At 54.2% G+C, this 18,514-nt stretch overlaps 2 protein-coding genes across 2 annotated transcripts in view; one reads left to right on the top strand and one right to left on the bottom strand.

Moving 5' to 3' along the window:
- LOC125321009 (zinc finger protein 271-like) overlaps positions 1-10,168 on the bottom strand; it is an 80,898-nt gene extending 70,730 nt beyond the window's left edge. The window contains exons 1-5 of the mRNA XM_048293444.1: positions 9,905-10,168; positions 9,085-9,262; positions 6,937-7,040; positions 6,324-6,588; positions 1,871-1,882 (exon numbers count right to left, since the gene is read on the bottom strand). Of these exons, the coding sequence (XP_048149401.1) occupies positions 1,871-1,882; positions 6,324-6,588; positions 6,937-7,040; positions 9,085-9,262; positions 9,905-10,168 (823 nt within the window). The remainder of the gene's footprint in view (positions 1-1,870; positions 1,883-6,323; positions 6,589-6,936; positions 7,041-9,084; positions 9,263-9,904) is intronic.
- LOC125320969 (zinc finger protein 208-like) overlaps positions 1-18,514 on the top strand; it is a 430,705-nt gene that overhangs the window by 330,596 nt on the left and 81,595 nt on the right. The window lies entirely within an intron of this gene.

Genomic DNA, 18,514 nt, shown 5'->3' with positions numbered 1-18,514 from the left:
CTGAATCGTTTCCCTCAGCACTTGGCCCGGCAAGTCTCTGGCTGCAGCACAACCTCTGCAGGAGACTTTCCAATGGGAAGACAAAAGGAAGGAATTGGTCCTTCCCTCTCCCTCAGCCTTCCTCCTTGTGCTGATCTTCTTGTCATCTCTTAGCAAAACCAACCAAAAGTCATCTGCAGTGAGGTGTTTCCGAGGGTCCGTTCCCAAACAGGGCCACAGGAGGGTTTTCTGCCAGGGCAGAAGTCAGACCTGTGGGATTTGGTCAGACAGTTTAAAACATGACCATTTCTAAACGCTGGAAATCCAGAGGCTACAAAAAGAAAGTCTGCAGTTGGAATGGTCCATTATCCACCCTCTTCCCGCTGCTCAGCTGGCCAAGCCCAACTCCAGAGGAGCAGATCATGGAAAGCAGAGCTGCAGGGAGTGTTGGAGACTCATTCCCAGAGAGAGAGGGAGAAAGAGTGAAATAGGGACAAGAATTCCAATTGTTTTCTTGATCACAACCACCACAAACAGCTCTGTACTCAGTGTGCAACATCCCGATGCTGAGGCACGTTCCTGGTTTTTCACCACAAATTGCATCATTTTGGAAACTGTCCCTGGATTACAACAAAACCACAGGCCAAAAATTGACTCCGTTTGCTTCCTACATCAGAAATCATTAAACCTCTACCAAGATGTGTTTCCCTGCAGCAGAAAAGGCCACTTGATTCCTTTTGTGCTGACTTTCTCCTGAGTTCATGACTTCAGATCAACTGAAAGTGTCCCGCTACCACCAAAGGTGGCCGCCAACAGCCAGGATCCAACCCCCGAGTCACCATCAAACGCGCTGGATCTGCGCCTTCCGCAGCCCAGCAGCAATTCCTGCCGCTGCCCCCTGCTCTGGGTCAGACCAACGGGCATGGTTCTGGTGTGTGGGGCCAGCTCCCACAGGACACAGCGCTCAGACCCGCTCTGTGTCCCGCAGCTTGGGCATCTCAGGTGCTGCTCCACAGCTGCGGGGCCTTTCCCACTCTTTTTCCACCAAGGTTCCACCACTGCTGCACTGAATCACAGAATCCCAGAATTAACCAGCTTGGAAAAGATCTGTGAGATCATCCAACACCACCTTGTCACCAGACCATGGCAGCGAGTGCCACATCCAGTCTTTCCTTAAATACCTCCAGGGACGGCAACTCCACCACCTCCCTGGGCAGCCCATTCCAATGCCCAATCACCCTTGCTGTGAAGAAACTCTTTCTAATCTCCAGCCTAAACCTCCTCTGCTGCAGCTCAAGGCTGTGTCCTCTTGTCCTGTCTCTGGTCCCTGGGAGAAGAGACCGAGCCCCACCTGGCTGCCCCCTCCTGTCAGGGAGTTGTAGAGAGTGAGAAGGTCCCCCCTGAGCCTCCTCTTCTCCAGGATAAACAACCCCAGCTCCCTCAGCCGCTCCTCACGGGACTTGCATTCCACCGCTGTTCCACTGTTGCTCTGTGGCTGCTGCTGCTGCTGCTGTTCCAGTGCAGCTGCAAAACCTCCCCTGGTGCTGCTCCCACTCCAGTGCTGCTCGTCTGTGACACTGCGGGGCCTCCTGGAACCGTGGGGACATTGTGACACCGCGGGGACACATGGAAGCAAAGGAACCCTGTGCCACTCCAGGATCTTGTGGAATCCACAGGCCCTGGGGCACTGTGGGGCCTCATGGAACCAAGGATCCATTGTGATCCCTGAGGGCCTCGTGGTTCCCAGGGATCCTTGTGACACTGCAGGGCCTCATGGAACCAAAGAGACCCTGGGACAATGTGAGACCTGATGGCAGAAAGGGGGGAACCTGTGACAATGTGGGGCCTCATGGAGCCAAGGCGACCCTGACATAATGTGGGACCTCGCAGCAGAAAGGGGACTCTGTAACAATGTGGGGCCTCGTGGAACCAAGGACCATTGTGACACCACAAGGGCTCATGGCACCAGAGGGATCCTGTGACACCGTGCGACCTCGTGGCCCAAAGGAGAAAGCTGTGACACTGTGGGGCCTCAGGGAATCAAGGGGTCTCTGAGACACGGTGGGGGCTCCTGGTTCTCAGTCTCTTCTGACACTTGTCTCCATCTACACAGAAGCCAAACAGGGCAGCCTGAGCCTCTGCATCCAGAATATTCCCGTCTCCATGGCAGGATGCTCCTGCTCACAGTGGTGCTGTGTGTTCCCTCTGCTCCCTGGGGGAATTGCATCCTACAAGACACAGCGACCACTCCGGTAGCCGACACCACAGGGCAGGGCCTCCTTCTGGGTGGCAGCAGAGACATCTTTCACTCCATCAGAATGCTCAGAGCCCCGTCCAATGTGGTCTGGAATGTTTCCAGGGACGGGGCATCCACCAGCTCGCTGGCAAATCTGTGCCAGTGTTTCACCACTCTCAGCATTAGAATTTTCCCTTTTCTCTGCTCTGAACCCACTCTCTTTCAGTTGAAAACAATCTCCCCTTGTCCCCTTGGCACAGGCCCTCCGGAAACATTTCTCCACATGTTTCCGAGGAGGTGCTTTGAAGTCTGAAAGGTCACACTGGGGTGTCCCCACGGCCTTTTCTGCTCCAGACTGAACAGGTCCAACTGTCCCAGCCTGTCTCTGTCACAGAGCTGCTCCAGTCCCCCGAGCATCTTGGTGGCCTCCTCTGGAAGTGTTCCACGACCTCCGAGTCTTTCCTGTGCTGAGGACCCTCTTGTCAATTGTTTTTACAGAAGACGCAGCATGGGGTGGCCCCTGCCAGGCCACTGAGCAGGGACAAGGAGGCACTGAGGCCCCAGGGCTGCAAGGGTCACTTGTCTCCTGCTGGCCTCAGGGCCAGGGCCAGCAGCCATGGCCCAAGTGCTGCACAAGTTGGCTCTGTCAGGGCCTTGCAGCTGCTGCCCATCCCTCTGCCCTCTGCAGCCCAGGCTGTCCCACGCTGTCCCTGCCCTGCGCCTCTGTCCCTGCAGGCTGTCCTCATCCCCCCGGCTGCTCCAACTTGCCGGCCCCTTCCTTTGCTGGCAGCTCTGCGTCCTGCCTGCCTCTGCCTGGGCACACAAAGCCTTGGGCTGCTCCAGACTCCTTCTGGGGGACGTGTTGCAGCACAGCACTTCCCTGGGAGGGAAAGACCTTTCTCCTGGTGTCCAGTCTGGAGCTGCCCAGCTGCCCTTGGTGCCATTATTTCTTTGTCAGGCTGTTTTATACAATGAAGAAAAGCTCCTCCATCTTTGAAACCTCCCTCCAAGCCCTCCCAGGCTACTTCTCTTCTGTCCTCAGTCTCCACAGAACTGAGCCCAGGGCCCTCAGCTTCCACCTGCTGGTTTTGTGATGAGGCCTCCAAAGCCCATCTTGGGAGATTTTTGGGTTCTCTCTAAGGTCTTTGAAAATGGAAACATAGTGATTGAGGTCCAAGATAAATGGAGTGTTATTTTTTCCCAAACCTTGCAGTGACAGAACAAGGGGCAATAGCTTTAAACTGAATGAGGGGGAATTTAGATTTGATCTAAGGAGGAAATATTTGACAGTGAGAGTGGCACAGAACTGCAACCATGCAAGCCAGAGAGCGATGCTCCATCCCAAAATTCTTCAAGGTCAGGAGGTTTGTGCCAACCCCTCCACTCCCCAAGGATGGAATTCCTGTTGTGGGGGTTCTCTGATGTGCTGCGTGACCTCACAAAGCTTCTGGCCAGAATGTCTGCTGGGGGCCAGCCAGGCTGCTGCAGTGGCAGTGACCTCACAGCCATCACCATTCCAGCCCTGTCCCCTGGGCCTGGCTCTCCCCTTTCCTCTCTCCTGGTCTTGTCTCTGCAGGGATGAGTGGTTTTGTGATGAACACCTTGTCCCCAAGATATTCCTGAGACCAATCATTTGTCAGTCAGGCCCATGTCACAGCAGTGACCTCATTTTCAACTCGCTCAACTCCTCATCTCTGCTGGAGCCCACATTGAGCAGCCAAAGCCAGCCCCTGCTCTGGCCTTTCCCTCTGCCCTGCCCCAGGGCCTGACAGAGCCAGGCTGCCGCAGGTGACCTTGAGGTTGTGCAGGGCTCAGGCACAGGGGCTGTGCCAGACTCAGTGCTGAGCTCACACTCTGTGGGGTGGAGCAGAGCCCAGCCAGAATCATCCCCTGAAGGAGCAGCTCTGCCATGGTGGCCACTGGGCCGGCTTGGCCAGGGAGGCTTCTGGCCATGCCCTGCAAGGAGCTGCTGCTGCCAAGGTGCCTTTGGTGTCTCAGGCTCTCCCTGGCACAGCTCCCACTCCGGCACTCTGCACTGAGGCCTTCAATGTCTTGGGCTGGCCTGGGGCTCCTCCTGCAGCAGGGTCTGCCCTGGTCATGGCACAGGAAAGGCAGTTCCTGCTGGAGCAGGAGGCTCTGCCTGGAATGGGCTCAAACAGCTCCAACAAGGCCCTGTTTGCAGAGCCCCCAGTGGGGAATGCAGAAGGGAGGTCCCGCTGCTTTTGGGGTGAAGAATGCAGAACCCAGCCTGACTCCTCCATTTCAAAGTTCAACATCATGAGAGGGAGCTGCAGCTGTGGCAGAGCTGGTAAAATCCCTGGAGAAAGGAACAACCAACCAAGTGACGCCACTGAGAGCTTCTCCAGAGCTGTGGAGTTGGCACAGCCTGGGCACATCTGACTGACAGGGCAGCACGTCAGACTAGAAAAGCCCCGTCCCAAATTTTAATGGCAATGTCTTCTGACATTTCCCTTCTTGGGGGTGGTGGAGATCCCTCCCTGGAGTGGGGACACTCCTCAAGGTCACTGCTCAAGGCCGAGTCACAGACATTTGCCTACGGTCATTGATCTGGGTGAGTGACATCAATCTCTGCTTAAGGACTGGTTTTGCTTTAATACAAGTGCTTCAAAATTGCGTCCTAGAGCACTAGATTGTAATAGTTGTTACAGCTCCTATACTGTGCAGTAAATAATTCTGATTAAGATCTTTTTCTCTAATCATGAGGGTAATCAATTAGATCTGTATTTATATAAATAGATCTGGTTTGCTATTACTCATCCCGTGGGACAATTTACATAAAGCTTCAATTCCACCTGTCCAATCCTTGCCAAAAAACAATAAACCCTTGCCAAAATCTGGGGCTGGGATTGGATCCGGCCGTTCCCAGGCTCCCCTCACTGAAGGAGTTTAGAAAGCCTGGGGGTCCTGGAGGGATTTGGGGATCTATGGGGAGTGTTTGGGGGTCCCTTCTGCACCTCATAACCCAGTGGCAGCTTCTCTAATAAACATCGCCTGAAGCTCCCACTCTGCCCATGACAGGCACGCTGTGAGTGTCTGTGACATCCCGGCTCTAGGGCAGCCTGGGGACTCCTGGATGTCACCATGGAACCCCTGTGAGTGTCCGTCACCTCACGGTTCTTTAGGAGCACGGGGATTTCACCACTGGACTCCTGTCACTGACTGTGACATCCCGGCTCCTTGTCAGCATACAGACACGTCTGTTGTCACCATGGAGCCCCTGTGAGTATGTGTGAGCTCATGGCCCTTTGGAAGAAGACACCCTTTGCATTTCACATGAAACCCCTGTGACCGGGTCTTTAGCAGCCCAGAGACCCCTGAGATGTCACCGTGGAGTCTCTGTGGCTGTGTGTGACTAATGCATCTTTAGGAGCCTAGAGACCCCTGGGATATCACCGTGGAGCCTCTGTCACTGCCAGTGACCTCGTGGCTCTTTAGCAGCCTGGAGACACTTGGAATGTCACCGTGGAGCCCTTGTGAGTACCTGTGACAGATCAATGCCCCAGCAACATGAAGTCCCCTGGGATGTCACCATGCAATGGCTTTGACTGCCTCTGAGCCCACGGCTTTTTATCATCCCAGGAAAAGCCTGGGATGTCACCACGGAACCCCTTTGACTGCTTGTGCCGTGGTTTAGGAATGATATTCCCCCATTTCATGCTCCTACTAAAACCGTGGCGCCTCTCACTCCCCTACTGCCTCCCATGGAAAGCACAAAAGACAAAGATCCTGGGCTGGGATAAGAACAATTTACTGGGAACAGCAATGAGATAAGGAACAAACAGGAAGGGCAACAATATTGATAACAGAAGGGATAAGACAAAGAAGTTACTTACAGGGAAAACTGCAACACCACCAACCCTGCCCCTGTGTTCACCCAGGTGCCTGTGGAAAACCAGAATAAGGAGATCACCATCCAGGTGTCTTCCCAACGTGGATCACCAGGAATGTGGGTCACCAGGTCTCTTTGCAAAGTGGGTCCTCTGATGGAGGATGATGATGGGGCAGCAGACAAAGCTTTTCCTGCAGTTGGGGCGGTCCCAGGGCTTCCCTTACCGGTGGCTCTGCCGGTGATTAGTCAAGTAAGAACTCCGAGTGAAGCTCTTCCCACACTCAGGACACTTGTAGGGCCTCTCCCCAGTGTGGATGCGCTGATGGGGGACGAGGCTAGAGTTGCGGCAGAAGCCCTTCCCACAGTCGGGGCAGCGGAAGGGCCTCTCGTCTGTGTGAATCCGCTGATGCAGGAGGAGTTTGGAGCTGTCCCGACACCTCTTGCCACACTCGGGACACTCGTAGGGCTTCTCCCCGGTGTGGATCCTCTGGTGGTGAATCAGGGCCAAGCTCCTGCTGAACCTCTTCCCACATTCCCCACACTTGTAGGGCCGTTCCCCTGTGTGGGTCATCTGGTGGCGGATCAGGCTGGAGCTGACATTGAAGTCCTTCCCACATTCCAAGCACTTGTAGGGCCGTTCCCCGGTATGGATCCTCTCGTGGCGGATCAGGTGGGACCTCCAGCGGAAGCTCTTCCCACATTCACCACACTCATAGGGCTTCTCCCTGTCGTGAAGCTGCTCATGGACCACTAGGTCTGAGCTCTGGCTGGAGCTCCAGCTGCCATCCCGGCACAGGGTGGGTCTTTCCTCCTTGGAGCACCCTGGCCTGGGTTTGGAGCCCCTCTTTGTGTGGGATCTTTGGGGCTTCACCTTCCCGTTGCATTCCTGTGACGTGGAGCCACTCAAAACGACCTCTTCCACAAGACTCTGTCGGGGGAATTTGCCCTTCCTGGTCTCCATCCTCAGCTCATTGTCTGGGGGAGGAAGAACAAAGAGAGGATGAGATTTGCTTCCATGTCAGAGGGAAGAGAAAGGAGATCCCCCAGTTCATCCTTGGCAGGATGGCGTCGGCAGCAGGGTTGTCCTGCAGCCAGGGGTGATGCTGGGCTGAGAGATGGAGCAGAAGAGAGGGGGAAAGGGGCAGTGACTTCCGCCTCACCTGTCTGGCTGTCCTGGGGCATCTTCCTCTTCCTCACAGCTTTCTCCTCCATCCGGCCAAGGTTTGGGAATGGGAACTCCTGCAATGGGGAAAAACAAGGTGTGAGCGCATTGGGTTGGGCGTTCCTCCTGCCCAAGTCCATCTCTAGAAGTCACCGGGCCTCTGGTGTCCATAAAAACCTCCAAAACACCAAGATTCAGTTCAAAAGAAGCCTCCTGCGAGTTCCCCCTCTCTGGTCCCTCTACTTTGAGCTTCTGGGGGCTCCCTCGTGTCCCAGCTGCTGGGGGTCCTGAATGTATTGGGTTTCCCCCACCTGCTTGGTCCCCACCCACCCCAGGCTGCCTGGCGTCCCTGGAATTCCAAGGCTCCCCCCACTTTGGTCTCCAAACTTGGAGATCCTTTGTGTCCCTCTTCTCTGGCATCCCCTCACTTAGGAATGCTGGGGGGCTTTGGGAGTCCTGGGGTCCCTTCTCCCCTTATTCTCGGCTTCAGGGTGCCAGGGCTTCAAGGCATCCCCCCTTTCCCACTTGAGGGTCCTGGCAATCCTTGAGGTCCCCCCTCTCTGAGGTCCCCACTTCAGGGTGCAGGCAATCACAGGGTTCACCCTCTCCACATTCCCTCTCCTCCAGATTGCCGGCGTTCCCCCAGTCCCGATATTGCTCCTCTCTGCTCTCCTCCCTCTGCAGGTCCCAAGGTGCCCCTGCTCTGGCTCTTCTGGGGGGTCCCACAACCCCCTGGCTCTGGGCTGAAAGCAGCAGTGCCTGACCCAGGAAGGCCAACTCTCACTGTGGGGTCGGGACCTGGCATCCCCCCGCTCACCTTGGGGGCTCTGCTGGCAGCAGCTACCAGGACTGCCAGAAAAACCCTTCCTGGGGACACCCCAGCATCCCCCAGAGGATCCTTTTGCCTCAGCTTTGGAATCCTGCAAGCTCCAAACAGCCCCTCCCAAAAAACACTGTGCTGCTTTTAAGGGAAACTGGCAGGAGAAATGAACCCGCCTCAACCACCTCAAGAGAGATTTCCGGTCAGGCTCACAATTCATTAAAGAGATTACAATAAACACAGCAATCAAGAGAAAACGGGTTTTAAGCCACAAAGACTGAGTACAACCTGGCACCGTGCTGGTCAGAGTGATGGTGGAGATCCTACCACGTGGTGGTCACAGTCTTGTCAAAAGTGCTGGTCCTGTGGAAGTTCTGCTCCTCCTCTGGATCCCTTGAGCAGCAGTGGTTTCCTAGTTCCCCCAAGCCAGGTTTTATATGCTCAGGTTCAGGTGGAAATGCTCAGTACCTCCCCCAGGTCAGGGAGGTTCACAATGGAATGATGTCATTCTCTGAGTCACAGGATATTTTGGGAGTCCTTGATTGTCTAAGTCCTTGCAGCTGCCCATTCTGCTGGTGGATAATGACCAATTAGCAGAGAAGTCCCCTCAGGCTGGGTGTGACTGCTGGTTGTTGTGGGTTTGTTTTTCTTTTCAGGAATTTTGTCCCATCTGAAAGGAAGAGGCAGTGAGGGCAGGGGGTTGCCCAGGAGACAATCAGGGGCAATTAGGAAACAAAAGAAATGGCCACGCCTCCTCACATACCATGGTGATGGCTCAGCCAGAGAAACCAGAGTTTGGAAGTGGTGGCTGGGGAGTGAGCTCTCTGGCTGGGGGGTTGGTTCTCAGCAATGGCAGAGATCCCATGAGAGGTTGGGGGCAAACCGAGACTTTGCTGATGTGTGGGGTCTGGGCTCTGCCCCCTTTGCTCGACAATCGGAGGCACAGCGGTCACCTGTGGTGCTCGCAGTGGGTGCCTGTCCTTACCAAGATGGGGCTGCACTGTGCCTTGCTCTTGGCGTCTGCCCCCTTGTTTTACTGCTTCTCCTGGCTGCCAACACCAACTGCTGCTCAATCAGATCTGCTGCCTTCACCACTTCTGCCAGCTGCCGGTGAGTGACGCTGAGGTCCAGTGCTGCCTGATCGGACCTGCCTGCCTTTGCTGTTTGCTGCCCGCTGCCGGGGTTGGTGCTGAGACACATTGCTGTCCCGTGAGGCTGCAAAAGGAGAGCTGTCCCCTGTGCCCTCTTGCCCCAGCTGCCACTGCCAGCTGGAGAGGCTGCTGCGTGGAGTTATAGAGGAAGCTGCCGCTGCTGCATCGCGTGAGCAAGAATGCTGAGAAGCGTGGAAGAAAGCTGATTACACAGGATCTGAAAACAGGAAAGGCGTCCTGTTTGTCAGGCTGCAAGCCTTCAGAAAAGAATGACAAACTGTCAAGACAACAGATTTATTAGGGGACTGTGACTGGTTTTTGAGCGAGCAGCTAAAACAGTTTCTCACACTCAAAAGTATGAACGCTCTCTAACTTTACAATAAACCCAATTCACTTACACCTACCTTGTGTCTCTCGCATCCATACATCACAATACCCAACCCGTCATCCTTCATGCTCAAGTACAAGATGGCATCACAGGTACCTGCAGGTAAGTGCAGCCATCCCTTGAGGGTTGATCAAACTTTTAGGTCAAGGGCCTCGAGGAACCCTGCTTTCAGCTCTGAATGGTCAGCCAGGTAGGTCACTTGAGGGATGGTATATGTTTTTGGGCTATCCATTTTTTGATTCCTAGAGTTTGAAGAGGGACTTTACCAATTCACTGTAACCAGAATGTGAGTTTTGTAGATAGGATGCATTTTGCTACACCAATCCAAGGGTCAATCTGCAGGCCCAGATCTTTTTCAGAGTCACCGGGGCCGGTCATGTTCAGGACTGTGCCGGTGATGGTCCAAGCAGTGCAGTTGTTGATGCTAGAAGAGTCCTTTGTTTGCTTGATGGAAAAGCCGTGGCACTCTTCCCCTTGTGTTTTGAGACCGGGGAGATTGCAGAAGGTCTCTAATATCTTGATGTTCTGCTTCATGTTTTCCCAGGAATCGCTCAATAAGACCAGATCGTCTGCAAATGCCATCGCTGTGACGCTGTTCATTCCCCAGTGGTACCCTCTGCCACTCTCTTCCAGCTTGCAAAAGGCAACATTGGGTTGCCTTGTTTGACTCACACCTGGATCTGGATGTGGTCTCTCTGTGTTTTCTTTGTGGTGATATATGTACGGATGTTCTCATACATATTGCTCACCAAGCTGATGACATGAGGCTCCACTTCCCTTTGCTGCAGACCATGTAGAATGTGCTGGTGGCTGACGGTGTCAAAAGCCTTAGTGATGTCCACAAATACAATCCCCAGCGGTTTGTGATATTTTTTGGCAGATCGAATTACTGTTTGCAGGAGTTTCAAATTTTCAGAGCATCCTGCCATTCTTATAAAGCCTCTTTGCCTTGGGTTGAGGGAGCATGCTTTAGTCGACCTTGCTGTTAATATTCTGGAGAACAGTCTTAGAAGGATGGAGCCAATCATGGTGGGTCTCCAGTTATTAATGTCTCGGAAACGTTCCCGTTTGGTTGACTTTGGTGTTAATACAGTCCTGCATCCCCTCACCATGTCCGAGATTTTACCTGATGTTAATCAAAGGTTGAATATCTCCATGGTCTGGGAAAACTCAGGGTCTGTCTTCTTGAGGTCCTTTAGGGTAATCCCGTCTGGACCAGGAGCTCAGCTTTTGCTCATCTCCTGCACAGTCTTCTCAATTTCTTTGGTAGTAATTATGTCCCTGAAAGCACTATTTTCAGCTTTCCCATTGAATTTGGAAGTTCCCAAGGCTCTTAAACTTTCCAGGTGTTTCCCATCTGTCTTTAAATGCCACACAAATTTCACTGGGTAGAATTTTGCAGGACAGGCATTCAATGTCATGCAGAGTAATCTTGGCTGATTTCCCCCAATCTAGATGGAATAGGTGCTGGAAGTGCACCTCTCCTGATTGCTCTCTTAGTCAGCCACTTCTGGCAAGGTCTTCAGGAGTTTTCTTCCTGGGTCCCTGCTTTGTTCTTATCTTGGGCTGCTGTTCTTATCTCGGGCTGATGTTCTTATCTGGCTTATCATATTGAGGCATCTGAAGCAGCCCTGGGCTGACTCATTGGCCAGTGATGTCATCTGCTGGCCATTAAGTACCTGCTTGAATGCCCATGGGAAGGAGTTGAGTTTCCCAGCTGAAAGACTTTGACTGAAAGTTCTCTGATAATGGGCCCGCAGCTGCCCCTCCCTCTGCTGGTTGATGTTCCCAGCTGTTCCTCCTCATTATCTGGCCAATGACTCATCCCAGCTGCTGTTCCCATGCCCACAGCTGGTTCTCTGGGCAGCAATCTCCTCTTATCACTCATCTGCTTCCCTGTCTTGGACAGAATGTGTTTGGCAATGAGTTTACTGATGGTTTTGTTTCCCCAAAACTGAGCCTTCAACCTTATCAGCAGATGCTCTTCCTCCTTAGACCAACACCTTTTGTGGGCGAAACATAGATTTAAAAGAAACATAAAGAGTTTAGTTATAGGCTAGCTGTGTTGCAATTAGTTAGAAGAGGAAGGAATTTGGGCCCAGCTAGAGTTAATTAAAATGGTTAAGAGAGCTGGACCTGAAACAGTTTTCAAGATGTTAGGAATTGCTTATGGAATAATTGCTGATCTGTCATTTGTATGTTTGCTTAGCTGTGCTTAGAATGAGGAACAGAAACATTGATAAGTTGGTCTGGGCAACAGGAACAATTACCAATTTCCTCCCTCTGTGGGAACCTATTCAAAAGTCACGCAAGAGGAAACTTAGAGATGTGGGTGGGGATGTTGCTGGCAGGTTGTTCTCCAGCTCAGGAGGCAATGTTTCCAATGTTCCTTCCCTCTCCTTGCTGCTCTTTCCCCCGTTGGTTAGTACAAAAAAGTCTCGGGAGACAGCTGTCTTCTTCCACACTTGGTTGAGGTTTAAGATGTTCTTACACCTCCCATAGCCTGGGAAAACCCTCCCAAACCGTAGGAAAACGAACACACTCCTTAGTGTCAAACACACCCGATGTGTAAAACTCCAGTGTCAGCAGTTCAAATGCATTTTCTGCCAAGTTAGGGAGGCCAGATGGTAAATTTAGAGAGCACAAGTAGGCCCTGTTTTTACACAAGGAATCTAGATTAAAAGTTTTAGATGCCAGGTCCACCCAATCAAAATGGGAAGTTTGGGTGCCGGTCAATGCCTGGTACAGGCGTATCGATGGACACATTTTAGAGATCCGGATAGTTAAAGTGTCCAAAATTTTAGGAGAGGAGGAATAAGATCGGCAGTAGACCGATCAATAAATTACCGGATCTTGCCAGGCACAAATCCCTGGGCCGGAATTCGGGTAAAAAGCTGCACGGTCCTTACATAAAATTTGTTCAACTGTTTAGCAGGAGATTGTTGACTGGAGATTCCAATGGTACCATGCCGGGGCAGAAGTCGGCTTCATTACACTTCAAAGGGCATACAGTGGTACCATGAGGAGGAGCGACCTTTGCAGCAGTGCCCACTTCGTAACAGGTATCTCCTCAGAAGATGGTAGTTACGCTGGCCGCTTACTCGCGCTTCATTGAATTTCTTCACTTTGACATTCAGAGCACTGGGCAGAAATCACATGGCGTCAACACCCGCCTCGGGCCTTCGCGATGCTTTGTTTTAATTAAACAGTCGGATTCCCCTGGTCCACACCAGTTCTAAGCTGGCTGCTTTCTGATGTAGGAAGCAAATAGAGTCAATTTTTGGCCTGTGGTTTTGTTGTAATCCAGGGACAGTTTCCAAAATGATGCAATTTGTGGTGAAAAACCAGGAACGTGCCTCAGCATCGGGATGTTGCACACTGAGTACAGAGCTGTTTGTGGTGGTTATGATCAAGAAAACAATTGGAATTCTTGTCCCTACTTCACTCTTTCTCCCTCTCTCTCTGGGAATGAGTCTCCAACACTCCCTGCAGCTCTGCTTTCCATGATCTGCTCCTCTGGAGTTGGGCTTGGCCAGCTGAGCAGCGGGAAGCAGGAGGATAATGGACCATTCCAACTGCAGACTTCCTTTTTGTAGCCTCTGGATTTCCAGCATTTAGAAACGGTCATGTTTTAAACATTCTGACCAAATCCCACAGGTCTCACTTCTGCCCTGGCAGAAAACCCTCCTGTGGCCCTATTTGGGAACGGACCCTTGGAAACACCTCACTGCAGATGAGTTTTGGTTGGTTTTGCTAAGGGATGACAAGAAGATCAGCACAAGGAGGAAGGCTGAGGGAGAGGGAAGGACCAATTCCTTCCTTTTGTCTTCCCATTGTGTCCTGGGTTGCAGTGTATTCTATTACCATCCTCAGGAGCTGTTGAAACCAGGTGGGGCACTGTTTCCTTGCCTCCTCCCCCCAGACTATCTTTCTGTTAATTGCCCATCATTGTCCTGCCGCCTGACTCAGAGATAACTCACTCCGGACTATCTTCTGTTAATGAGCCTAATCAACACTTTGCCTCATGACTCATTACCCCATTGTGAGATGCTCCACCCAGAGGGAGGAACCAAGCATCCCATCCTGGATATAATCTGGGACTCTGACCACCAGAGACAACCCTTCCCACTGGATTTCCAGAGGACAGGAGCTACACAGCCGCCACTGGACTTTCTGAGGAAGAGCAGACTCTTTTACTACAGGATCACTGCTTCAGGGGACTGCAGCCACCATTCTACCAGACTGCTACCACCACCGTGCCTAACAGGGTGTCAGGTTGTACCTTGACTCTGTCAGTTTGACAGTGTTTTCTTTTACTTTTTTCTCCCTTTTCTTTAATTTCCATTAAATTGTTATTCTGACTTGGTGCCTCCCACTGGTTTGTTTTCAAACTAGTACACATTGCAAAGTCTCCTGCAGAGGTTGTGCTGCAGCCAGAGACTTGCCGGGCCAAGGGCTGAGGGAAACGATTCAGCTGAGGCACTTGAGGCATCTTGTCCCCGGTTTGTAGCCCTGGATCTGGGAGGGGACTCAGCTGCCCCCCTTGCACCCCACAACCCCCCTGAAATGGGGGATTCCTCCCGCCTCTGCCAGGTGCTTCTTATCCATCCCTAGCCTGGGTGCTCCTGGTCTGAGCTCCCATGGTCATTCCTGGTGGTGGGGAGCAGGAGGGAGGAGTTCAGAGCAAACCTGGGAGGTGCCAGCAGGCTCAGAGATGTGTGGAGGTGACAGTGAGACAGTGACGGGATGTGCAGATGGTCACGGGGACAGGACAACACCTCGGGGATCAACTTCTTGGAGATTTGGGGGAATTTCCTTAGGAAAGCACACACGGACACAGACACACGGACACAGAGCGTAGCTTTGCCAAAAGGGTGTATTGATTAGTCAGGGGCAAATGGCCCTGGGCTCAAAGGGTTCAGGGGATTCCTCCAGGGATGATCATCTCCTCATTCCACTGGTAGGGAAAAGGACACCATAGTCCCCACAACTTGCAATTCTAAAAGACATTCGCAGAAGGTGACCTCTGGTGCCCACTGGGACATGAGAGGGGCCTTGGCCCCAGCCCTCTCCCTGCAGGCACTGCTCACCTAGGCATCCAGAGAGGCAGCCAGGCGCTTCACCCGCAGAAGAGCCTCCAGCTTTTCATCCAGAGCAGGCTGGGGACAAAGGCAGCGTTAGAGACACACTGGGGGCACTGGGCTGCACTGGGAGGAAAAGGGAAAGCAAAGGGGTCCTTGGGGAAGGGGCCTGCGGGCAGCAATGGGGTGCAGGAGCTGCTGTGCTCCTGCCCAGAGGCAGTGGGGTCCTGGCCAAGAGGCACAGCTGGGGCAGGGGCTGTGGCCTGGACCATGCGGGGGGTGCTGGGGGGCCTGGGATGGGAATGCAACAGGGGCCCTGGGCAAGGGGTTCCCTGGGAAGGATCCGTGGGGCAGGGGAGGTGTCTGGGGTGTCAGCAGGGCTGCACTGGGCTGTGCTGGGGCAGCATGGGATGGCCTGGGGTGTGGTGGCCGTGCGAGGGGAGGGTCTGACACCGGCAGAACTCCTGGTACCCACCTGAGGCGTCTTCAGGATGTCGACATTGTCTACATCCACCTGCAGAGAGACCAGGAGATCTCGCTGGTCACTGGGATGTCCCCAGTGCCAGCAAGGGATGGGGGGAACCAAAGTGCCCCCCAATTACCAGAGGGGATGCCCTCCAGTCCCAGCCCCCCACTCACCTCCTGGAGATCATCTTGGGTTCCTTCCAGGAGTGCCTGGGAAAGGACAACAAAGGCTTGGTCTGGATTGGACCTTGTGGGGCTGAGGGGGGAACACGGGTGCAGGGAGCAGGGCGGAGGCAAAGGGATGGGAATTCAGGGCCTCCAAGGAGATCTGTTTGGAGCTGGGGGAGACCCAAAGACACTGACCTGGGGTAAACTGAGGAGCCAAGGGACGTGGCTGGGGCCGTAGAAGGGGCACGGTGTAAGGTACAGGGCAGGAGAAAGGAATTGTGGTGTAGGGACATAAGAGTGCAAGGGAGGGGCTTGGTGGGGAAAGAAGAACGGGGATGGGCGAGGACAAAAGCGACAGGACTGAGAGAGGGTTTGGGAGCTGGGGGTGAGTCCAGGAATGGTATCAGGAGACAGCGCTGCAGTGGCCAGGAAGAAAGGCAAAGGACTGGGGGGGGCATGGAAGGAAAGGGCTTGGGAATGGTCAGTGGGAGGGCGTTTGGGGAGGCTGGCTAGGACATAGAGGAGAGAGCCGGGAGGAAATTCCTGAAGGGACACCAAAAGGGTGGGATGAGAGGCCAGAAAGGGCAGGGTGTGGGGACATATTTGGCTGGTGCCTCACCTTGGCCTGTGCTGGGAGGCACAGCAGGATGGAGAAGAGCAGGGCCACGTTGAGCACAGCCACCTTCATCTTCCTCTCGCACTGGGCAGCGCTGGCTGAGGCTGCACCGGGCCAGGAGCACCTTTATCCCTGCCGGGACTCCTCGCTGCACCCTCCCCGACAGCCCCCAGGCCAAAGCCCGGCTTGGCACAGCCCCCAGCCCTGGCCACAAGCCCGGCCCTGGCACAGAGTCCATCCCACCTGCGGCACGCATCCAGCCCCCTTGCCTGGCATCCCTCCAGCTTCCTGCACGGGGCAGCTGCCCCTGGAATGGCCCAGGCACCTGCGGGGGCCAAGGCCCTGGGGGGGGTAGGGAGCCAAAGGCAGCTGGGGACCCTGTGGGGACAACCCCCACTCCACCACAATCCATCCTCCTGCAGCCCCCACAGCCAGATCCCCCATCTCCCGCTGCCCCTTCCCTCCCAGAGCTTTCCCTGTGGGACACGCCAGAGCTGAGCCCAGTCCCAGACCCAATATGTGGGAGAAGAACAGTGTCATGGGCAATGTGATCAACCCCATAACTGGGATCTCCAGTCACTGGAGACACTGGGGAGCACTGGGGAGCACTGGGGAGCACTGGGGGTGGTGATCAGCTGCATACAATGCTGAGGCTTGGGGAATTACTCAGGTGTGGCACTTCCTAAATTCACACCACCTCGTTTTCTTGCATTGCAGGCCTCAAACCAGTCCCATCTCCAGCTCCAGAGCAGAGTCCAGAGGGGAAGATGCCCTACCCAGACCCTCACACTGTCACACCTGGGCACACCAGAGCACCTGGGGCCCGCTCTGCACAGCTGCCCCACACATGTGTGCTTCCAGGACCCCATCTGTGGGATATGCTCACCTGTACTACCCATCCCCAACAAGGCTCAGACGCCAGCACTGTCCCTGCCTGGGACATGCCCACAGCTCCCCAAGGCCCTTGTCCCCACAGAGGGTCTCTGCAATGTCCTGGCCCTGGGCCCAGGCCAGCGCTGGACCTGAGCAGGAAGTGCCCATCTAAGGGGAAGTGGAGAAAGAGGAGCTTGTCCCCAGGCAGCCACTTGGAGCTAATTGGGCAAAGAGAGGTGTCCTGTGAGGAGGAGGGATGATGGTCCCCTGCCAGCATCTCTGATAAGCCCTGTTTGCCCAGGGCCCGAGGCTCCAGGAAGACATTCGGACTCCTTGGGCTTCCAAGAAGTTAAAATCCACTGAGAAGTGGTTCCTGAGAGCTGTTCATGGCTTTGGTTCCTGTTGGACGTTCCAGGGCATTAGTGAAGGGTTCTGCTTCTGTCTTTCCCAGGGACACTGTGGATCCATCCGAGATGTGTTGTGGGCCAGCTGGGAAAGCATTTCAGGCGCCTGCCTTGACTCTTTGCTCTGGAACTTCCCAAGGAGCCGCAGGGCCCACGGGGGAAGATTTTCCTTGGGAGTGTTGCTGCTTTGTGCCCCATGGAGGAGAGAGCAGAGTGTCCCCATGGGGGATTCTTGACCTCATGGACAAGTGCTGTGACGTCTTTGGTGTGCTGAAGTTGGTTTGGACAAGAATTGAGGAAGTGTCCTCAGGGTCCTAATTAGGGAACATTGGCCCAGGAGAGCTCCAGGCTGCCTTGGAGATCAGTGCCAATCAGGGGGATGGCATTGGACGGCTGCTGACCACGTGCCAACGGCCGTGGGAGAATGAGCTGGACACACACAGAGGCTCCCAGTGCCGGCAGATTGGCCCCCAGCTGCAGGGACACCATGGGAATGTCCCTGCCTCCCTCGGGGCTGTGTCTCAGCCCTGCAGAAACTGTCCCTGCTCTTGTGCCAGCATTTCAGGAAGGATGAGTTTCCCCTCTCCTAGCGACTGCGTCTTCTGTAAAAACAATTGACAAGAGGGTCCTCAGCACAGGAAAGACTCGGAGCTCGTGGAGCACTTCCAGAGGAGGCCACCAAGATGCTCGGGGGACTGGAGCAGCTCTGTGACAGAGACAGGCTGGGACAGTTGGACCTGTTCAGCCTGGAGCAGAAAAGGCCGTGGGGACACCCCAGTGTGACCTTTCAGACTTCAAAGCACCTCCTCGGAAACATGTGGAGGAATGTTTCCATAGGGCCTTTGTCAAGGGGACAAGGGGAGATCGTTTTCAACTGAAAGAGAGTGGGTTCAGAGCAGAGATAAGGGAAAATTCTAATGCTGAGAGTGGTGAAACACTGGCACAGATTTGCCAGCGAGCTGCTGGATGCCCCGTCCCTGGAAACATTCCAGACCTCATTGGACGGGGCTCTGAGCATTCTGATGGAGTGAAAGATGTCTCTGCTGCCACCCAGAAGGAGGCCCTGCCCTGTGGTGTCGGCTACCGGAGTGGTCGCTGTGTCTCTTGTAGGATGCAATTCCCCCAGGGAGCAGAGGGAACACACAGCACCACTGGGAGCAGGAGCATCCTGCCATGGAGACAGGAATATTCTGGATGCAGAGGCTCAGGCTGCCCTGTTTGGCTTCTGTGTAGATGGAGACAAGTGTCAGAAGAGACTGAGAACCAGGAGCCCCCACCGTGTCTCTGAGACCTCTTGATTCCCTGAGGCCCCACAGTGTCA

Source organism: Corvus hawaiiensis, unplaced genomic scaffold (genome assembly GCF_020740725.1).
Source record: "Corvus hawaiiensis isolate bCorHaw1 unplaced genomic scaffold, bCorHaw1.pri.cur scaffold_32_ctg1, whole genome shotgun sequence".
In the NCBI taxonomy this organism is placed as follows: Eukaryota; Metazoa; Chordata; class Aves; order Passeriformes; family Corvidae; genus Corvus; species Corvus hawaiiensis.
This window is presented reverse-complemented; position numbering and strand designations above follow the sequence as displayed.